An 18,685-nucleotide genomic window follows, 5' to 3' on the forward strand; every position below is an offset into this window, starting at 1 on the left:
GTACACAAAAGCATCTTAGAAGCATGAGGAATACCCAAAGGCAGGTGTGGCGCATGACCTCTCCGAAGGTATGAGGACGATGGATTGGAAGGTAGAAGCAGCAAGGTCTGGTCAGGTGTGGTAGCAAGGATAAACGAGCTATTCAAAGATAATCAATAGCTCTGGGGGACCTACTGACACGAGGCAGGCAGCAAGGAGGATTCAGGAATGAATCCTAACACCAACTCTGGCCTGGCTACTTGGGAGACAAGGTTCTTTGAATTAAGGGCGCAAGGTAGCTAAGAGACATTTGATGGTTAAAGTCAATGGCACAGGAGTTTGGTCCCACCTGCTATAGGGCTTACAGACTACTTCCTATTTTGCTACCATAACCAGTGCTGTGAGCAATTTTTCACATGTCATTTTTCGGTGATTCACTAAGGGCATTTGTAAAGTCTGGGTGCACAGCTAGATCATCTGCATTTCAGTTTTATGCACCATATTTCATCTTTGGGAAGCCAGCTGCTCACGGTGGGGAAAGCAAAGTAATATCATCTCAAGTGCCAGCTCCAGTCCGCTGGCAGAGGCGGCCTGGAATGTGATGTTGAGACAGGTGCTGGGGCCAGAGAGAAGGATGACTGTGATTGATTAGTGATGTCTGCCATGGTCAAGAAAGGGGTAGGGGAACACATGGTCAGTGAGAATAGAGGATGATAGAATATGCTAGCAATCAACAATACATGATAGAATATGCTAGCAATCAACATTACATGGAAGAGAACAGGGAAATCTTCATCAGAGCCCTCTCTTCAGAAGAAATGTAGCAATAATCTTGAAAATTTGAAAAGCAAAAGAGCAAGCAGTGACGCCTAGATCCTGAATGCTAATAGACCCACATGTAACAACCAAGCTGAGAGTGAGCCACCTGAGAAAATCACTAGCATTTGCACAATACTCTTTCAGGTGTTTTCATAGTGATAATCTCATTTTTGTTCACAACTATGCCATGAGGAAGCGAGCCAGCATTATTGCTACCCTGCCTAAGGCGAGGCTGAGGCCAAGGCACTCAAGGTCACATAGCTACTCAGGAGGTGCAGCCTCTTTGGGTCCTGGTCCTCCCCTCCCCAAGGCACTGACTCACCACAGCAGATGCAGGAGCCAGGGCAGCCCAGGAGACAGCTATAAATGGTCTCATTGTATATGCACTCAGTGGAGCAATGGCCCTGGGGACACATGCATTTGTGTGCCTTTGGGCAATCACCCAACCAGCCCAGCACCTTTGAAAGTAAAAGGCACCATGGGTTCCAAGGCTTTGTCTAGTCACATTTTTGGAATCATTACTAAAATACACTTTGACTTGTCCTCTTACAGAGAGAATAAAAAATCCTTGGGTCAGTTGTGTCATTTGGCTTTGGTTTCCTCAACTGCAGAATGAGGTTTGACGAGACTGGTGAATCTTCCAGGGTTACACACACCATCATACTCTCGTGATAATGGCCCAGACTTTCACAGAATGTCAGTGAACCCTGAGCAGTCCTTCTCAGGAAGAAAGGGCTTTTGTTCACAGTGGGAGCCAGGCTTTTTGATAAAATGTTTTGTTGAAGGTAAGCTGTGGAAATTTAGAGTCCACTAGCCTATTGATATCACATGTCCTTTCCCATCATAAAATTCTAGGAACCAGTCAGTGTCATTGAAAGGAGCTCCCTGCACTAAAACAGCCCTGTGTTAAGTAGCCTTCTTCAGGGTGGTGGCTGGTCTGAGGCTCATGACCGGATACTGAAATTAACTTGATTATGGCTGAAGAAGCCTCTTGAAATACCGTATCAAATTTAGACGATTTACTATTTGCTTGTCAGTCAAAGACCCAGGCCAAACAATTTCAGATGTTGAGAAAGTGGTTCCAATTACAGCATGACACAAATAAAGAGCACTTGACTAGGAGTCAAGTTTGGCTGATAAATACTGGTTCTGCCTCTTGGTAAGGTGGTCACCTTGAACGAGTCACTCAATTTCATTTAGCCCTGGATTCCCCCTGTTTGAAATGAGGATAGTAACACTTATTTCTAATGTGTGTGTGTGTGTGTGTGTGTGTGTGTGATAACATACGCTAGACTCTAAGCTTCTGAGGACAGAGCCTACAGCTTCCCTTCTTTTGCTATTATATTCACAGTGTCTAGACTAGCACCTGAGACTAAGGAAAAAGCTATAGCTGTACCTTTTGAATGAGTAAAGCATTTGGAGAACTTTATTTTTTATTTTTTATGTTTTTTGTCTTTTGTCTTTTTAGGGCCACACCCATGGCACATATGGGGGTTCCCAGGCTAGAGGTCTAATTGGAGCTGTTGCCACCGGCCTAGGCCACGGCCACAGCAATGCCAGATCTGAGCCATGTCTGCGACCTACACCACAGCCCACAGCAACACCGGATCCGTACGTAACTCACTGAATGAGGCCAGGAGTCAAACCCGCAACCTCATGGTTCCTAGTCAGATTCGTTTCCACTGCACCATGATGGGAACTCTGCATTTTGGAAACTTTAACGTGTGTGTGCAAATGTCACACGATCTTATGACAATGTCCTAAGTGAGCATACTATTTTCCTTACACTGTTTGTTAAAGGTATATGACAGGGGTCACTCTGAATGAACTTTTCAAAAACATCCTAAAAATAATAGTCCTGGTACATAATTTAAGTTTATATAAACTGAATAAAAATAAAAATCTTGGAGTTCCCATTGCGCAGTGGTTAACAAATCTGACTGGGAACCATGAGGTTGCAGGTTCGATCCCTGGCCTTGCTCAGTGGGTTAACGATCCGGCATTGCTGTGAGCTGTGGTGTAGGTTGCAGACGCGGCTCGGATCCCACGTTGCTGTGGCTCTGGCGTAGGCTGGCGGCTGCAACTCTGACTGAATGCCTAGCCTGGGAATCTCCACATGCCACGGGAGCAGCCCTGGAAAAGGCAAAAAGACAAAAAATAAAATAAAAGTATTTGGTACACAGTCAAAACATTTGTGAAGTGATGTGTAGTTCTGATTCTGGTATCATCTTATCATGGAGCTCTATCTCATGTGCAGAAGTGTGCAAACCCAGAGTTGCCACTGACCTCTCAGGTCTAACTTTGGGCTTGGAACCACAAGCTGAAGTAAGAGCATGATATTCATCCATTCAATTCAATATGGGGGAATAGTGAGTCTGAGAGGCACCATCATATGACAGAACCAGTATCAGGATACCAGGCTTCTGAAGGCCACTTGTCACTGGAAACATGGATAACACAGGCCCATGCAGACTGACTTCTGCAAAAGGAAACTGGCTTTCCTACCACTGAAAGGGATTCAGCAATTCCACTCCTGGGTTTTCATCTGAAGAAACAAAAACACTAATTCCAAAAGACACATGCACCTCAATGCTCACGACAGCATTAGTCAAAATAGCTAAGAAACTGAAGTGCCCATCAACGGATGACAATGGATAAAGAAGAGAAGATTGCATATATATATATATATATGTATATTACTCAGCCACAGAAAAGAGTGAAATCTTGCATTTGCAGCAACAGGGATGGACCTGGAGCCAACTATGCTAAGAAAAATAACTCAGAAGAGAAAGACAAATACTGCTTCTTTTCACTTATATGTGAAATCTTAAAAAAAAAAAAAAATTGTAACAAAACAGAGACAGACTCACAGATACAGAGAACAACCTAGTGGTTCCTAGAGGAAAGGGGAGTGGGAAAATCGGTGAAATAAGTGAAAGGAAATAAGAAGTACAAACTACCAGTTATAAAATGAAAAACAAGGATGTAACGTACAGCACAGGGATTATAGCCAATAATACTATAGTAATTTTGTATGGTGCATCATCCCTAAAAGTATTGAACCATTATGTTGTATACCAGAATTTAATATAATTTTGTAAATCGATTACACGTCAATCAAAAAAAAAAAAAAAAGAAACACAGGCCTCGCAGGTGTCTGTTTGTTATTACCTTCCTGAGTCCTTCTCTTGAACATTCTCCTTTGCTCCAGACGCACTGGCCTCCTGGCTGTTCCACCCACATGCGGAGCCTTTCTCTGGCTCATTCTCCTGCCTCTTTGGACTGTTCGCCCAGATAATTATTTGGCTGCTCCCTCCCTCCTCTCGCTCAAGTTTTTGCTCAAATGTTTTCTCAATGGGACCTTCCGTCACCTCCCTGTTTCTAACTGCACCCCCAATGGCCCCCATCCTTCTTCTACTTCCTCTATGCTCGCTCTTCACTTAGTTCTTCTTCAAAGTCTTTACCCCATCTAATACACTCTGCGTTTTGTTTTGTTTGTCTTTTTTTTTTTTTTTTTTTTTTTTTTTTGTTATTTCTTGGGCTGCTCCCGAGGCGTATGGAGGTTCCCAGACTAGGGGTCGAATTGGAGCTGTAGCCACCGGCCTACACCAGAGCCACAGCAACGTGGGATCCGAGCCGCGTCTGCAACCTACACCACAGCTCACAGCAACGCCAGATCGTTAACCCACTGAGCAAGGGCAGGGACCGAACCCGCAACCTCATGGTCCCAGTCGGATTCGTTAACCACTGAGCCACGACGGGAACTCCCACTCTGCATTTTATTTCATTTTTTCTCTCACGCACCGAACAGGGCACACTCTGTAGAGGTAGGAAGCTGTTTTATTCACTATTGAACCTCCAGCACCTAGAACCATGCTTAACATGTAGCATGTTTTCTTTTTTTTTTTGGTCTTTTTGTCTTGTTGTTGTTGTTGTTGTTGTTATTGTTGCTATTTCTTGGGCCGTTCCCACGGCATATGGAGGTTCCCAGGTTAGGGGTCTAATCGGAGCTGTAGCCACCGGCCTACGCCAGAGCCACAGCAACGCGGGATCCGAGCCGCGTCTGCAACCTACACCACAGCTCACGGCAACGCCGGATCGTTAACCCACTGAGCAAGGGCAGGGACCGAACCCGCGACCTCATGGTTCCTAGTCGGATTCGTTAACCACTGCGCCACGACGGGAACTCCAGCATGTTTTCTTTATACATGCTTTTTAAAATATAATTTTTGATGACTGCATAAACAGTTCTATGCTAAGAGCGACACAGGAGGGTTGCATAAATGCCTTTTTGACTTTCGGTACAGAAAAGATGCAAAACCATCTTGTGGCATACGCGCAAAAGGACGGTATAAGGCGTGCAAACCAAGACAAGCAGATGGGAGTATATGTGAAGCATTTTCTGTGTCAGGAAAAGTATGTTTTGAGGTGCGAGGGAGAGGAGTCGATCATTAGAATTCAAAACTTGGAGGGAGTGAATATGTGGAATCCAACTCATTCAGCAAATGCCAGAGACTCTTAGAGCTGTAGGTTCCATAAGGATGACAGATCAACGCTCCGATTTTGTTTGCAAGGAAACAGAACCCCAGGAAGGTAAAGTAACCCTCAAGACATATAGCCAAAAATAGGCATTGACACATTTAGTCATAAAAAGACTCCAAAATAAATACAAGGTGAAAAATTTTTAAAAAGACATAGAGCCAAGCGTAGATTACGCTAAGTCTGACTTCTGAGTCCATGCTCTTCCAACCAAAAAAATCCATACTGCACAAAATCAGTGAACATATTGAGTTTCTAAGATTCACGGATTGTCCAATCAAGAATAATTTGGTGCCTGAAAAACCTCAAACACCATCACCTTGCCCCCACATGCACAAAGACATCATTCCCCGTCACACTCATTTATATGCATCCATTTATTTAAAAATACGTTCCCAAATTCCAAGACAAACTTTCCAGCTCTAGAAGCCACTCGTTTTAGATCTGGTCAGAAACCAGAGAAAAGGAAAGACAGCCCTGGAAGAAAAAGGGGGGATGGAAGAATAAAAAGGCTGGAGAAAGTAAGGCAGAAATAAAAAAAAAAAAAGCAGGAGAAAAAAGGGGGAAAAAATGTACATTGACAACAATGTCTCTGGGAATGTCTTAATAGTTATGCTCTAACTTGTCTCTTTCCATTATAAAATAATTTCTTTGGGGCTAATCACCAAAATAATTCAAGCTCAAGTACATATGTCCAAATGGACTATTCCTTTTCTTCTGCGTCACCAAAAGGAATTATCTGTATCCTACAATTAGCACTCCAGAATACCTATCTTTCCCGAGTTATTTTTATGTTTTCAGATCTTGTTTCTCCGGTAATATAAATTTGAGCATTTCCTTCTCTTAAATCCACCATAATGGAAAGAATACCTTACAAGGTATACTGTGAAGCCACTGGAGTCATTTACATCTGCTTTTATTCATTTAGTCGATACATAAACATCCAAGCATCCACTGCTCATCAAAAGCAAAGGATACAGAAGGGAATAGGAGACACCAGATACCTGCCCTCAGGGAATTTACCTGCAAGGGAGAGATTTAGCCTGCACACCAGGAAACAACCATGAATCATAAATACAGCTCAGAGGAGAGAGAAGGGACCGAGATGGGCTCTGTGGCCCCCAGTGCGTGTCTGGGAGCTTGGGATGACAAGATGGCAGGGAAGGCCTCCTGAGGATGTGGCAAAATTGCTGGGACCACAAGAGAATCAGTTACTTCAGGAGCTGGCAAAAGGCGTTCTAGGCAGGGCAAAATTCCTGAGGCATACAAGCATCTGTCCTAGAAACTCGGAGACAGGCAGTAAGGCTGTCAGTGTAAGGGACACATTAGATGAGCTTGAAGAAGCACAGAAGAGTATGCAGGCTCCTGAGTGCTACCGATTTTAGGAGAAATGAGAAGGCACTGAAATTGTTGTTGTTGTTTTGTCTTTTATCTTTTTAGGGCTGCACCCGCGGCATATGGAGGTTCCCAGGCTAGGGTATAATGGAAGCTGTTCCCGCCGGTGTACACCACAGCCAGAGCAATGCCAAATCTGAGCCATGTCTGCGACCTACACCACAGCCACAGCAACACCAGATCCAAGCTGCATCTGTGACCTACACCACTGCCCACGGCAACACCGGATCCTTAACCCACTGAGTGAGGCCAGGGATCGAACCTGCAACTTCACGATTCCTAGTCGGATTCGTTTCTGCTGCTCCACAGCGGGAACTCCTGAAGTTTTTGTTTTAAACAAGGGAGTGACAGGACATTGCATATTAGATAGAGATACTAAATAACTTTCTAACACTCTGTAGGTGCCATTAAAGACTTACATGCTCTAAGAATGGAGGATCATCTCTCCCTAAGTCTACACCTCCTTCCCCAAAGCTCTTCCTCTGGCGAACAAGCCATCCTGAGTCCATAGAAATACTAGGTAGTCCATGCACAGACCAGTTATCCAAAACCCCACACCCCATTTTCTCCTCAAGGGGATCCCACACCCACCATGCTCCCTCATTCCCTTCTCACTCTGACCTGTTCTTCACCAATTAATTTCTCCTCCGGGACTCTTTCAAACATGTGCACTCATATCCATTACAATCCCTTAACCTTTTTCTCCCTTCCAACTCCTTTATAATCATCCCTCTCCTTTTCTGAATTCCAGTTGTGAGTTAACGCAATGAAAGCCATCACAATGAAACAGCAGGAGCGATGATAAAAATTGAACCGGGAATAGGTAAACCACAAGTATGGAATAAAATTGAACATAATTGAAAAATCCAGTGTCAAGAGTCTCTAAAACTTCTAAAAATACAAAAAAAAAAAAAACCCTTCAAAATTTCTCTCCATCTTCTCATTGTCTTCTAAGTAAATTTCCTTTCCCTCAAATAGCAACACTGGAAATTGAAAACACATTGAATGCCCTTGTTCTCTTTTGGCGAACAACTATAGGAACCATTGTGTTCTTTACACTTCATGGCAAATAATTAGTATTTCAGCTAGATCATGGGTTAATAGCCTTTGAGGGACTAGTGTGAGAATCCAACCATCATTAATGGTACAGGAAAACTTGTTTCAAAGACCAATTCACAAACAAACTCAAGAACATCAAAACTGTGAGTTGTTGACTTCCTGCAACTTGTTTATTGGAAACATGCAGCGTGTATGGGCCAAATCCAACAGAAAGAATTATCCACAGTCTTCTAGCATAGTTCATCCAAGTTAATTTTTTTTTTGAAAGACTACATGTTCTTTTTAGAAATTTAAAGTTGACCTTTGGAATTAGATGGAAATTTATACATAAAAGGAAGCTGCTTCTGACCCCAAGCCCTTTATGAAGGAAAAGAAATTCATAAAGTGATGGAATATATATTATAATCTCCTATGCTTACTTAAGGTTTTCCAAAATAACTTCACCATTTCTGGGAAGGGACTTGGTAGGGAGTGAGAAGCATTCCCTTGAAAACTACTTAGCTAATGAGAAAATGAGCAATTCTGGCTTTAAAATTCTCGGTTCCTTTTTGATCACAGCAAAGAATTTTTGAAATAAATAAACTCCATCTCTAGATAGGGGAAAAAAGCCTTTACTGTTATAAGGTTCATTGCGACAACAGAAGATCAGTTAATCTAGATTTGTTTAAATTTTTCTAAATATTGATTTTGGAGATAAAAGGAATTGAGAGGTATGATTTTGTGAGTACTCATGATTAAAAGAGAGACAGAATATGCAACCAAAGAAAGTAAGCCCTAGTTTTCAATCATATTAACCTACTCACCTTGATACAAAGTAAAAACAAAAAGTTCATATTGAAAATGTTATGAAGAATCAAAAATATGAACGTTGTTGTTAAATGAGCTTGGGTCCAAATTCCATCCTACCATTTTTCTGCCACAATATTTTACTTTTTGCACTTTAGAAAAGTACTGCAAATGTACTGCAAAATTACTCAGTACAGAACATTTATTTGCACATTATTATGAATGGTAAAATAACAAAATTTATTAAATCTCCCTTCGCATTGCCATGAAACACAGTAAACAACAAAATATGTTTTTCAACTTTAAAAATTATTTATAGGATGAAACCATTGCACCTGCCCCCCACCCCCAGTTTTTCTTTACAGTAAAACACCTAAGAGTCTGAATATGGAACTGAAAACACAAGCATTTCCAGTCCACTTCTGCCAGACAAGGCAAAACTTCCCAGCCTGCCTTCCAAACAAACAGCTATCTCTAGAAACCGTAATTCAGTCTCACTTATTAAGATAAGGTAGCTAAAATGTTATTCTTAAACTTTAATAATAACATACAAAAAACAACAGAATCCATGATAGTTGCCCTAATCATACAGACTGTACTACTGTAAGCTTAGCCAGTACATATGCCCTTTAGCAGATAATTGCTTTTGCTCATCCTCTTTCTTTTCTCAGGCACACTACATAAGGCTCTACGATGTGGCATTCCTTAAGAAAGACACCATACAAATCACTGCCAAAAACAGAGAATGCAGAAATCAACAAATCAAGTCCTTTAAAATATACTTTTTAGAATAAAAATATTTGAAACGGGTCATAGAGCCACAAACTACCAGTAACGTGATTGAGATCCCTTGCAGAATTATTTCACAGCCTTCTATGAAATTCTACTGGAATCCCTGGGGAGGTAGTAATATTTCTCGTCTATGGCCAGAATTTCCAGTAGGCATGGAATGAATGGAACCTATATCCTGTTCCATCCAAATGAGAAGACAAAATTAAACCACGAGCAGTTCTGATGAATATTTGCTTACTCTTATTTTACACAAAGTAGAGAAGTAGCTTTGAAAAGTTGCCATGGCCATGCTTTTCCTGAGCATAGATTAAAACGCTTCGGTGAATATATATACACACACAATGCAAATGAGGGTTCTCTCGCTTTCTAGAATAGTGTATATGTGTGGATGACATATGTATTGTGTAACTCCGTGTATGTGTATAACTGCGTGTGGGGGGGGGCATATGTACTAGCTGAGAAGAAACAGCATTTTAACTATCTAGATATTTGGTGACACATTTTTAGAGTCCACTGGTGTTTCAGCAGATGACTGCCATAATGGGATTTTAGGGTGCCTTTTAAGGGGAGTCCTATCTTTCTAAGGCTATTGCAATAGATGGAAGCCTAGCTTCTTCTAGGGATGAGTTAAGATGATAACTGCTAAAACACACTTTCTGAGTAAAAGCAATTCAGAGGTGAAATTCTGAGATGCAACAGAAACATGTATATATTGTCAAAAAGCCTGGCGACAAAGTTGGAAGGCCACTGACAGGCAAACTGATTTCTGGTTACAGTTCTCACCAGCCTTTCTAAGGTCCATGACATATGAAGATAAGATGTCTTGAGAAGCATTCAAGTAGGAACTATAGCTAGATAATAATTATTAGTTTCATTTCAATTTTTAAGCCAAGGACCTGATGGATGGCAACCGAACCCCTAGTGTCACCTTTAATTCATAACAGTGTTAAGATAACATCCTTCATTAGATGAATTTGGCCAACGCAGAGCAATAGTGTTAATTCAGCTCCAACACAAGTCTTTGTTACAGTTCTCATTTCAGCGTAGGCAGCTCAGATGAGCTTATCACACAGCTTTGACCGACATTCTGGGATGGCACAATAGACAATATTACGAGGAGGATCATTGATGAGTATCAAAAAATATTACTTTGTTCACAGATACTTTAACACCGTAGTTTACATGGCAAGGAGTAAAAGAAAAGAAAGCTCTTCCACTTTCCTGGGCAAGATTAAAATCTAATCAGAATGTGCGCAGATTTATTTTTAAGAAATACTATGTGAAATTTACCTGGAGAAATCTAGGTCCTCTATAGACACCTTTTTTTTTTTTTTTTTTTTTTTGTGAAGAGGGTAAGCCACACGAGCTTTTAATTGAGAAGTACATTAGTAATACTCTTTCTGTTTGTCTTGCCTTGTTATTCAAAGGCTAAATCCATTTTGACTTAATGAAAATGATTTAATCTTAGAGCGTTAATGATCTCAGTTCATTTAGGCCTGCATTTAAAGAACTAGCTTAAGAGTCCTTTGCAAACAAGACCAGGCTCCATAACAAAATGATACCCAATCTCTCTTTTAAGGCTATTTTCTAAAATTTGTGGGCCATGACTGTAGAATTCTTTACTCACCCAAATCACATTAACAGTATTTGACATGATGACAGAGAGAGCAAAAAGAATTCATTTCTGTCAAATAAGTACAGGCAACACTGCTATTTTGTTGTTGTTGTTGTTGGGTTTTTTTTGTTTGTTTTTTTGCGACCATTCTCCTCTTATTCCATTTTGGCAGATTTCTAAGGAATGTTTAAAATTTGTATAACAGACTTTGGCTTAAGAGGTGGCCTCTCTGCCATTTTCATGGCTGATTTGAGACCCATTATGCACTCAATTCGGCATTGTGAAATCCAGGCTGGGGACAAATTTCTGCCTGTCATCTTAGGAAAGGCCAGGAGTTTTGCACCATCCTGTAGTGTGAAAACAGAAAATCAAAGCCTGGGTAGGCTGCCTGTTTCCTTCCTAATCAGCTTGCTCCTTTTTTGAGGTAATCTTAGTTGTCACCATCTCAAGCTTGGAAAGGTAATTTAGTAGAATAAAATATAGTCGAAACAACATCTCCCCAGATAAAGTTCCTCCTCCTTATACCTAATATTGAATGCAAAAAGGTAATCAGTATGTAATCATTTGATACTTGGCTAAAAACCACTGCATGGGGAATGTATTTAGGAAGCACAAAATTCTTTTTTAAAAAACCCGATAAGACCCTGAATCAGAAGCTAAGAGGCCCAGATATTTTTCTCATACTGCTCATTCTGTTGCAATGACAGCCCCTTAAAACTATACCTTATGGATCACATTTGCTGCACCTCTCACCCCAACAGAATGATGTAAATTGCAGAGATAAAAATATCTTACAAGAATTTTTAACATTTTTAAACAGTTCCCTGAAAATGACAGCACATGAACTCTGTCAATGACCTCTCCCATCTAATGTCAATTTCAGAAGACAAGTTTCCACTGTAAATGTTTAATCAGTGGAGTCCCAGGAACCCAGAGCAGAAAACCTTATCTTCTCTCCCAACTTCTTTGCTTTGCAAGCGCTTTCCTAGCTCTATCGCTCCTCCCTGCAAGCACTTGAAGGTTTTTTTTTTTTCCTCTCTCAAAAGAGCTGGGAGCTCTGTAGGTTCTGAGCTAAACAGAAGCCCTGTGGTTTGATTCCATTAGTCTCAGCCCTGGTCCGCTGCAAGCAAACTGCAGCATTTCTGCTTGCAAATCCTGGCAACCAGGTTCTAGACCAGTGAGAAACAGGCTGCACACACATTTCAATGCTGTTCTGCCCCAACCTTGCCTGATGCCAGTCAACCACAGCAGAAAGCATCCTACCTTCCATCATGGTGGCAGAATTGCATTCCTTAATTTCCAAAGAGTCTGAAAAAACACAGGAGGATACGATTCCGTGTCCCAGCCAAGTGTTCACAACGCTGCTGCCGCCCAGAGATCTTCTCTGTCCGCTGCTGAAGCCAAAGGAGACAAGTGTTAACCCCAAAGATAGGCCATGGATGCTGCTGGTGCTGCTTCACCTACAGGCTCCCAGGAAGATGCTGCGAGAGAAAGGGAGAGAACAGCAAGCCGGCCGAGCTGCACCGCCTGCGCTGCCTCGGCCAATCCCTTCAGCTCTGGACCGCGTCACATGGTAGCCAGGCTGCATCTCCTGACACAATACCCCGGGAGAGCACACAGAACCTATTTCCCGTCCCCATTCTCCTCCACCCCCATCCCCTCCGGGTTGTCACCAAATGCACGGCCCCTTCCCCACCTGGTGACGCACTTCCCCCGCCCCTCCTCTCCGTCTTCTTAAACCTCTTGCAGCGGCTGTGTGTGTATCCGAGATTAATTGTCAGACTCCGCCACCTTCACAGGGGACTCTGGCATGAAAGGAACACCTAGGTGGCTCGCTGCGGAGGGGATTTTTTTTTTTTTTAAGCAAAACTTCTTAATAATGCCATGCAGCCTGAAGTCTTGGTTGCACACTATCAAGCTGCCACTCTCCTATCTCCCTTTGCCCTGAAGGAATTCCAAATGTCAGTGCCCGTGGCCTCCGCACACATCTGTGCCTCTCTCTCTCCCCCTTCCTCTCTCATTCAGGAGAGGAAAAAAAAAAAAAAAAAAATCAATCCGGCTGACGTCACATCATAAACAATTATCCCCAAAAGGATGATGCAGAAGAAATTTCACCCCAGCTGCCTCCAAGAGAGCCAGAGAATTAATCGCGCATGACATGCCGAAGGGCTGGGAACTGTCATTAAAACAAAGAAACAAAAGAACCCACCCGAGTGGGGCTCTGGAATCGCACTGGCAACGCTTGAGATAATTTCTGGGGCGGGAGGCGGGGAGAGGGGAGCAGGCAGGGAGGGAGGCCTCAGCCCGACGGAAGACAGCTGTGCGCGCCGCTTCCTCCCTCTCGGACCTGGGCAGCCTGCGGCAGACCGGACCGCGACCGCTGGGCGCAGCTCGGCCCGGGAGCGTTCGAGTCCCGCCGCCAGAGCATCCTCCCGGCCCGGCGCACAGGTGAGCCGCCACGCTGCTGCAGGTAGAGTGCAGCCGCTGCTGCCAACTGCAGCCCCTAGAGGAAAGCGACTTTCTTCTAAATGACACCTTTTTCGCGATGCGTCTCCAGCATCTATAATCGTGTGCAAGCCCTTTCGTTCACCCTAGTGGGAATCCGGGGGGTGGGGGTGGGGGTACAGACGCGCTGGGTTCCGGCCCGAGGGGTGGGTGGAGCCCAGGGTTTTGCTGCTTCCAGGGATGGGATCTGGGCGCGGTGCTGCTGCTGAAGTGGGAACGGTTATGATACCTAGATACTTGGGTTGAGAAACTATCACTTGCCTGGTCCCCAGGGATTCGGGAGCCTTTCAGAGAGCCCCAAACCAGAGGTCTGGCCATTCTCAATTCCCTTCAAGCAGGCTCTCAGGACTGAAGAAGAAGCAGGCAGGTAGAGTTTGGGAGGGAGGAGGAGAAGGAAGGAAGATGGGAAGGAAGGGGAAAAGCACTCTTTAGAACCTTTGGCGACAGCAGAAATAGGCATTTCTCCCTCCACAATTTAGCAACATGACTAGGAGAAAGGCCATTGCATCTTAGAGCCTTTGTGAACATCCAATGGAATAACTTTTAAGAAGTAGGATGCCTTATACCGTCAAGACTGAGTCTCTAATATTACTATTAATAATTTATATTATAAATATACCCATGAACTTTTGATATTGCCCAGCCCTGGACATAGTCTAGTTCTTTCTGTTAGAGCAAGTATGAGGTGTTGGTGTCCGAGGACTACTAAAGAAAACAAAACTAAAGGGGCTGACTGAAGTAGTATATTAATAGATAAAAAAAATTTTTTTTTCAGTTCCCTAGCAACTTAGAAGTTAAAAAAAACCTCATTGTTCTCCCTAAGGACACATATTTCAATGGCCTTGAAATTTCAAAATGAAACTCTCCAGGGAGATACAAATACTTGTGCCTTTTTCCTTATGAGGCTGTTGAATTTTAAAAGAGGAAAGAATTCCAAAGTAAAAACTGTCTTGAGTGCAACTTGCACTGCTCTGAAAACTGCTCTGAAAACTGCAAAAATGAGATTGATTAGGGTGGGTGTATATATATATATATATATTTATATGTGTATATTTTGGTAATAGTTAAGAACATGGATATATATTGGTGCCCAGCAGACTGAGATCAAGTTCTCTCTCTGCCACTTCACGAGCTCTGTGACCCTGTACAAGTTATGTAATTCTCTGTGACTCACAGTTTCCTTATTTCTGAAATGGAGATAATAGTACCAAGTTCAGAGAACTCTCAATACTAATAACCATCCGTTATTAATGGCTTACTATGTGCTGAGCCATGTTTTACATACTTTGCCAGTAAATTACTCAGCGTTGTGTCTGTAACATAATAAACCATCCATGTTGGCTTTTTAATATTGGTAGTATTACCATCAAAGGGCTGCCAGAGGCATCAAAGAAATTTCCAGCCAACCAAGTTATACCACAGGCATGGATAACAACGTAGTGAACGAGTAGACGATGCATCCAGAGGTGTAACTTGTCAGCGAGTTCTCAGAGACTGCTGTCTAGAAGGGTGATTAGACCCTAGTGAGGTAGGTTAGGGAAGGTCCTCTTAGATGCAATTTCAGAGTTCAGAAAAAAAATGGAACGGGCTTGGAGTGGCCGTTCTAAATAAGATGGGGAGGAGTTGCCACTGTGGCTCAGTGGTAACACACCCAACGGGTATCCATAAAGACACGGGTTTGATCCTTGGCCCCGCTCAGTGGGTGAAGGATCTGGTGTTGCCATGAGCTGAGGTTTCGTTCCAAGACATAAGCTCAGATCTGGCATTGCTGTGGCTGTGGTGTAGGCCAGTGGCTAAAGCTCTGACTCGATCCCTAGCCTGGGAACCTCCATATGCTGCAGATGCAGCCCTAACCTAACAAATAATAAAACATAAATAAATAAATAAATAATAAGATGGGGAGTTTTAAATTAGAAAAATGACACAATATCAAATCTGCAATAAGGGCAAGCACTGAGGGGCAGGGCTAAGCAGCATTGTCAGAGATGTAAGGGGACAAGAGAGCCAGGGAGGCCTCAGCTGCCGGCCTTTTCTCACCCAGTGTAAGTTTTACAGTGTGTTAGAGCAAACCTTCCAGACAGATTCAGTGTGGACACACATTACGTTTGTTTTCGACTTACAGCAAGGCATCTAGCCAGAGATGGAAAGACAGTGCAAAGGTTCTTTTGGTGACTGAGGTGTTTACAGAAAAAAAGAAAAGTGTCTCGATAGAACAGTTAGAGGAGGAATCAGAAAGGGATGCCTAATTAAAGGGTCTGTATCAAGACTAGTTAAACTTTGTACAGCCTTATCAAAAAAAATTACTGTTATCAATTATAAAAGCACCTGATGAACAAAGTTCTGCTTCCAATAAAAAGCCACTCAAGCATGTTATCAGAAAAGATTAAGCATTCTGATTTTTTTTCATAAGTTTTGGGGAAAAAAACAAGAACAAAGATAGTACTTTAGGGAGTTTGTGTCATTGCTCAGTGGTAACGAACCTGACTGGTATCCGTGAGGACGTGGGTTTGATCCCTGGTCTTGATCTGTGGGTTAAAGGATCTGGCATTGCCGTGAGCTGTGGTGTAGGTCACAGACACTGCTTGGATCCCATGGCATGGCTGTGGTGTCGGCTGGCAGCTGCAGTTCTGATTCAACCCCTAGACTGGGAACCTCCATATGCCGCAGGTGCAGCCCTAAAAAGCCAAAAAAGGAAAAAAAAAAAAAGACAGTACTTTAGATTGTAGCCCCACTTTCATCTGTTCCTAGAGTAGTTTTTTCCTTACCAACAAGGACAAGGGAGAATTCCTAACTTCTGTATTAATTGGATACTTCTCTTAAATTTTAAATAAAAGTCAAAGGATCTGTGGAAAAGACCAGGCAAATTACTGACTTGCACCAAAGTACAGGGACTGCCCAGGAGTCTAGTCCAGGATGGTGAATGTGTGCCCAGATCACCCCAAGCTCTCAGAAAGTGCCTACAACTAGTCCGAGACCAAAAACTTAATTGCTGAAATCACTAGACATTTAAAATCTTTCTCTGTAATAATATTTGTATGGTAGCAAGGTCCGCTTCCAATTTTACTTACAAGTCTTATTTATTATATCTTTACACATTGAATTTCTTCACTATTTCCCAGGTGTAGTGTGTGAGGGGAAACTCAGCTCATATTTTAGAAAGAGAAAGAACTAATGAGAACTGAGCCACAAAGAAAGGAGGAAAGAAAATTAACACCAAAGGCAAGTTTAAAAAATGGATCCAGATGTAATCTCCAAGGTGGTGACCTCAGCACGACATTGACTGTCCCTCTTGCAATCCCTGTGAAGGCAGGTCAATGAGTGTAATAAAGAAAGGATTATCTAAGCCCCAGAAATCAGCAGGGGTCCCACTTAAAGCATTAGATTTCCCTGGGATGAAATAGGTGAAGAGCAGAAATGCATATATGCATACTCACTATATTGATACACTTTGCTAAAAAGGAGGAACTCCTACTGGAACTGACATGGGCAAGGAAGGGATCTCTTTGGGTAGCTGCACAGCTGAGTGAAAGCAGGCACCGGATCCTCCAAGAAGTTGGGACCCAAACCAAGCACTTATAGTCTGTTTCTCCCAGCATATCAACTTCTTTTTGCTTCCTAGTTTTTCTCCCTGTGATCAGGGAGCTGACTATTTATTTATTTATTTATTTATTATTTTGTCTTTTTTGTTGTTGTTGTTGCTATTTCTTGGGCCACTCCTGCGGCATATGGATGTTCCCAGGCTAGGGATCGAATTGGAGCTGTAGCCACCAGCCTACGCCAGAGCCACAGCAACGCAGGATCCGAGCCGCATCTGCGACCTACACCACAGCTCACGGCAATGCCGGATCATTATCCCACTGAGCAAGGGCAGGGACTGAACCCGCAACCTCATGGTTCCTAGTCGGATTCGTTAACCACTGCGCCACGACGGGAACTCCTGGAGCTGACTATTTAAATGCTTTAGGCTCGCATCTTTGCTGCTTGACTATTCACTATCTGCTTTAAAAAAAAAAAAAAAAAACTTCCAGGAAGGACTCTGAAGGACTGTGGCTTGGATCCCTGTCACCCTTTGGACCCATGAATGGGGCCAGGTTGATGAGGTTGCATGATGGATTTATTTGAACCCAGACTTACTTTGGACTTAGTCACATGCCCACTATTGAGACTAAACATGGGAGGGAGATAGGCAAGTTTCTGTGGTGAAAAAACTTTAATACTCTGAACCCCTAATATGATTGGAGGGGTAGAGAAGACATTGTCCAAGGAAGAGAGGGAGCCATCACTAGAACAAATGTGGGGAAAGCCTCTATAAAACAAAAGCTTCCACTGGGCAGACATTATTCAGTGCATCTGAGATAAAACTTACAGAAGGATTCATGGTGGCAGAGGGGCTCAGAGTGCCATCCTCATCTCACTCGGTGTCTTGAAGTCGCTTGCACATTCTCACTCACTACCTCCAGAGGGAAGCTTGCAGACCCTCTGTTCATCTTCCTCTTCATGGTGAGGAAGGAGGGCAGAAAATGGGAGAGCTGACCCTACATGTTGGTCCATTGGCATCAAAGACATGCCCTGATATGTTCATCCCTCATTCATCCATCTCTGCTCAGAGAACCCCTTATCCAGACCTACACCAGTCCGCTGAGGCTTTATCTAGACTTATATTGACAAAGATAAGCAGAATCTGCAGTTTCACAAGAGGGAGAAGGTCAACAAGGATAGTTCACTGAAGCAGAGAAAACACCCTCACTGAAAGAGAGGAAGTGTCGCCAACGGGAGAGGCATTTTTAAAAAAATCTATGTTTTACTTTCGATGTAATTTCAAGGGTAGAGCAGCAATAAATAAGAGCAGCCTGTTGTGATAAAAGAACATACTGAGGGCCAGAAAGGGAGCATGGAAGTAGTAAAAACATTGTTAATAAAATTATTAAATGTGGAGTTCCCATCATGGCTCAGCAGTTAGCGAATCCTACTAGTAGCATCCATGAGGATATGGGTTCAATCCCTGGCCTCGCTCAGTGGGTTAAGGATCTGGTGTTGCCATGAGCTGTGGTGTAGGTCACAGACACGGCTCAGATCCCACGTTACTGTGGCTGTGGCCTATGCTGGCAGCTACAGCTCTGATTCGACCCCTAGCCTAGAAACTTCCATATGCCACTGGTGCAGCCCTAAAAAAAAAAGACAAAAAGACCAAAAAAA

At 42.9% G+C, this 18,685-nt stretch overlaps 1 protein-coding gene across 23 annotated transcripts in view; it reads right to left on the bottom strand.

The window, feature by feature from the left end:
* Window positions 1-12,651, bottom strand: part of SGIP1 (SH3 domain GRB2 like endophilin interacting protein 1) — a 235,964-nt gene extending 223,313 nt beyond the window's left edge. For 6 of the 23 annotated variants that reach the window (XM_021096530.1, XM_021096529.1, XM_021096528.1 and 3 more), the window contains exon 1: window positions 12,248-12,648. In XM_021096530.1, the coding sequence (XP_020952189.1) occupies window positions 12,248-12,257 (10 nt within the window). In that variant the 5' untranslated portion in view covers window positions 12,258-12,648. Of the gene's footprint in view, window positions 1-12,247 lie in introns of all 23 variants that reach the window. The other 17 variants (XM_021096515.1, XM_021096519.1, XM_021096517.1 and 14 more) reach the window with 5 other exon arrangements.

The sequence above is a fragment of the Sus scrofa genome, chromosome 6 (assembly GCF_000003025.6).
Source record: "Sus scrofa isolate TJ Tabasco breed Duroc chromosome 6, Sscrofa11.1, whole genome shotgun sequence".
NCBI lineage: Eukaryota > Metazoa > Chordata > Mammalia > Artiodactyla > Suidae > Sus > Sus scrofa.